Source organism: Amborella trichopoda, chromosome 13 (genome assembly GCF_054954075.1).
Source record: "Amborella trichopoda isolate Santa Cruz 75 chromosome 13, AtrichopodaSantaCruz75HAP2 v2.0, whole genome shotgun sequence".
NCBI lineage: Eukaryota > Viridiplantae > Streptophyta > Magnoliopsida > Amborellales > Amborellaceae > Amborella > Amborella trichopoda.
Window position 1 is genome coordinate 47,788,170 of NC_142348.1, and position 4,167 is coordinate 47,792,336.

The 4,167-nt window shown below is 37.8% G+C and overlaps 1 protein-coding gene across 1 annotated transcript; it reads right to left on the reverse strand.

The window, feature by feature from the left end:
- Positions 1-476: 476 nt before the first annotated feature.
- LOC148779287 (protein LATERAL BRANCHING OXIDOREDUCTASE 1-like) lies at positions 477-3,111 on the reverse strand. Its single transcript, XM_088856720.1, has 3 exons — positions 2,232-3,111; positions 1,477-1,804; positions 477-878 (listed from the first exon to the last, which is right to left on the reverse strand). The coding sequence occupies exons 1-3, from the start codon at positions 2,696-2,698 to the stop codon at positions 618-620; spliced, it is 1,056 nt and encodes a 351-aa protein (XP_088712846.1). The 5' UTR covers positions 2,699-3,111; the 3' UTR covers positions 477-617.
- Between the last annotated feature and the right edge of the window lie 1,056 nt (positions 3,112-4,167).

The window sequence follows — 4,167 nt, forward strand, 5'->3', positions numbered from 1 at the left end:
ATATGTATTGTATGGATAATATGGAATGATACATATCTATACAATAACATATATATAAGGTCTCCATCGTAACCAATTAAAGTAAGGTGTACTTTCTAAACCGGCTAGAAGATGTAGTTCTACCAGAAAATTTTATGATGGCATGAAAAAATTTGTTTCCACACCTAATTATTAAATTTAAAAGCTTAAAAAATAGTGTGGATCATGACAATCTAAAAACACTTGAAAAAAATCTTGAAAATAGATTGTCTATATAATATGTTGTGATGTAATGTTTTTAAGAGTTGAAAAAAAAAAAATTTCTTTTTTTTTATATCCATAGATCTTGATATTAAGATGATCGGCTGAAAGGCTTTCCAATGTTGAAATAGCATTTCCCGATGGATTTTGAGGTGCGCCTTACTTTTTATCTAAAAAGTAGACACCTTATATAAACTTCTTCCAAACACAACGCTAGAAGAAAAAACACAATGAAATAAAGCAGAAAAATAGAAATCACCATTATGTTATTTAAGACCGTAGGCGAGTACGATAGGACACATCATTAATCGATACTCCATAGATTCGGACACTAGATATAGATTCGGACTCGTAATTGATTCATAGGGGAAAGTGGGCTAATCTCTAATCTTGTAGTCACTTATTTGAAGAACAGGCTTGTCCAACTTCATGTAATTGTTGAGACTCCTAGTGATGAGATACTCTCCCCACTTGAATGGCCTATACTTGGGGGGATCTTCCTCATGAACCAGTCCTTCAAGAGGCTCCACAATTGCATGATAGGATGGTGTAAACAAAGTGATAAAGGAGAACCTCTCCTGTTGGGAGTTCACCACCACCCGATGCAACAACCCATTATACTGGTCATTTGTCCAAACCTGCAAATATTTTCACACACCACAGCCATTTGCTTGTCAGAACATTGACTAAAGAGCAAAAGGCTGGAAATCCCAACAAGGCATTTTGAGTTTTGTTTTACGAAGACTGCAACAAAACCTGGAAAGTCAAAGAATCATTTTTTTTCGAGTGGTGCGTTTTTTTATCCAAAAGGAGCTTTCCCATCACCTTGGGAAAATATTTTAACGGAAAAGTGCTTTCTCATCAACTTGGGAACAGCATAGTTGCAAAATCTATCTTACAAATAGTAGCAGAAGCTTCGAAAATGCTTTATCAGCGATTATATTATACACTGCTTTCCTAGAAAATAAACATGGGAAAGCAGTAGTCATCCAAGAGAGACTTTCCTCACAAAGTTTTTTCCCACAAAACAAACGTACCCAAAAAGATTGAAATGAATTCCAAGTTTAAAAACAAGTGGGTGAATTCGAACGACGACAGGAGTTGGTCTCGGTCTCGGGCTTGAGAAATCAGCAGTTAATGTCAAACAATGATACGTCTCAAGTTCGATTCCTATCATCAAACTACCCAAAAAACAAAAAAAAAAGTAAAAAAGAAACTTGGGGTTTTTCATTATACCTGGAAGGCGTCTCCTGGCACAAAGATGAAGGAGTTGGGTGTGGGGCTGACCCGAAGCCACTCGCCATCGGATTTACGCCTCACTTCTAATCCGCTAACCTCATCAGTGGAGAGTAGGGTGAAAGCGCTGGTATCAACATGCGGACCTTTACCCAAGGCTAGCTCAGGTGAGGGGCAAGGAGGGTAGTGGTTTAAGCGAACAATGGTCATTGTCTCTTCAAAGTATGGATCAAAGCGATCGGCCGGCAATCCAAGAGCCAGAGCAATGGTCTCTAGCACCTTGAATGCCAGTTTCGTTGTTTCTCGACCGTAGGCCTCGCATGCTTTCCTGTAACGGAGAAAAAGAAGGTTATTTAGATGAAAGCTTCATAATCTTAAACGAGGACTAAGATTGGATTAGGTTCGACTCCACTCCACCAAGGTGATTTCGAAGGACGAATCATCAAAATCCCTTCAGAATTCACTGACTCCACTCCACTCTAGCCACCATTAAAAATAGGAAAAGAAAAAAAATCTCCCCCAATGCTCAAGGGATTGCCCCATTTTTATGCTCTGAATCAATCAAAACTTCATCCCCACTTTTAATCAATGTTTTAAAAGATGGATCGGCCAAAAAATGGAACAATCCCTTGAGAAGTCTGAACCGGATCAGCCTTACCCAAATGGGAAAGTGTTTTCAGAACTGGTTAGAACTTTGAATAATGCTTAATTCTTAAACTTCGGGCAGAGAGAGAGAGAGAGAGAGAGATTCTTACTGAAACTCCTCGGGGTTTTGAGGCCACAGATTCTTCAGGGCCACAGTTTCCTTGCAATCAGGCTCCAGATTTGCAGGAATGTCAATACCCTCCTTCACAACATAATCAAAAACCTCAACCCAATCCCTGGTTTTCTTAGTGTGGTCCTTATCGTGATATCCCAGAGGGTTATCTACATCTCTGGCTGTCTTCTTCTTCTCCTCATAAGGCAAAGCTGAAAACTTTGTCATTACTTTCTTCAGATTTTCATATAGCTCAGGAGGTAAGCCATGGTTAACAATAACAAAGAAATCCCACTCTTTCCATGCTTTTCTCACTTGAGAAAGAAGGCTCTCTAGGTTGCCACATTCTGGCGAATGGATGACGGAGAAGTCAATCACCGGAGTTTCTTCGAGGTGAATGACTTTCTCCAGCTTTGGCCTAAAATCGACGGGAAGAACATGCTCTGCTTCAAAGGAAGGGGCCATTTCACTCTCTCTCTTTCTCTCTCTCTCTCTAACAACAAAGACTCTCTCTCTCTCTCTCGGCTTTGAGAGCTACCATCAGTTATAGAAGAACAGGGGAGGTTCTCAGCGTCTTTATGATCTTTGTGAGGGTCAAAGCTTAACAGATGAAATATACGCGTGATTATTTTTGGATTCAGCACATGTATAAATATATATTTTTTGGAAAACTCTTTCCCTCAGGCTGCATGGCATTTCTACACATATGGTCCAAAAAGTGTAAAGCATCCATATTAAAGATGGATGCTAGTAAGCGTTCCATCTAAAAACAATGCAAACTAACCGTATAAATATTTGTTTATTAGAATTATTATTTATAGTATTTAAAATTTATTTACTTTTTCATATTTATGATCTCCATGTAAGATATTACATGATTTTAAAAATTAAGTTTTAAAATCCATCTTAAAAATAAATTTATTAAGAGGCCCACATTTCTGTAGATGCGAACTTTGCCGCATCAAAACTACGAGTAGATAAAAAATATATTAAAAGTAATAAACAATAAAAAATGCATCGTGCAAATAACCAAAAACAATGTTTGATTCATGAGCATTGAGAACGGATTGGGTTTTTGTTTTTGTTTTTTTTTCATTTGTTTTTGTTTTTGACGCGGACAGAGGCCGACCTTAGCAGGGCCAAGCCGGGTTTGGGGTAGCCCTATTGGGACAAAGGCCAGCCAGGGCCAAGATTGGCTTAGCCCAAGCACGGCTTATTGCTACCCTTAAGCCACATGAAAGGCATTTTGCACTTGGGTTTTAGACAAAAGATACGGTAAAATTTGACAGCTATTATAACGTGATAAAGAGTAGACAGAGTCGATAAAGATATTTGTGTGGTAATGGTTAGAGAGATACTGTGATAAAGAAATTATCGCAATGGAAGCAAGCGGGAAGAGAAAGTAAAAATAGATAATACGATTGGTGAGAAACGAAGCCGAAGGAACTATTCTTATGTGAATTTCTCAAAAAAAGAAGAAGGAGTACTCTTTATATGATTAGAGCTATACAACAAATCTATGTGATTTGAGAGTTGGCACATTTTTAGAGTAAGTAAACATTGTTGGTGTGGAGGGGGAATATTGTCTAATGCATGGCTGGACTAGAAAAAGGGACCCAGTTTCTATGGGCCAAGCCCGCATATGTAGAAATGCGAGCCTCTTAATAAATCTATTTTTGAACAGATTTTAAAACTTGATTTTTAAGGACATGTAATCTCTGACATGAGGATCATGAATATGAAAAAATAAATAAATTCCAAAAACTAGAAATAATAATTCTAGGAAGAAAACATTTGGATAGTTACTTTCCATTGTTTTTAGAAAAAAGACCTAGTTGCATCCATCTTTAACATGGTTACTATACACTTTCTGGACTGCATATGTAGAAATGCGGTTCATCCCGCATGAAATAATTTTCCTAGAGAAAGAGAGT

Coding starts and splice junctions, on each gene's coding strand:
- LOC148779287 (XM_088856720.1), bottom strand. CDS start 2,698: ATGGCCCCTTCCTTTGAAGCAGAGCATGTTCTTCCCGTCGATTTTAGG. Junction 1,805..2,231: donor CAAAACCCCGAGGAGTTTCA/GTAAGAATCTCT, acceptor TCTCCGTTACAG/GAAAGCATGCGAGGCCTACG. Junction 879..1,476: donor TGCCAGGAGACGCCTTCCAG/GTATAATGAAAA, acceptor AAATATTTGCAG/GTTTGGACAAATGACCAGTA.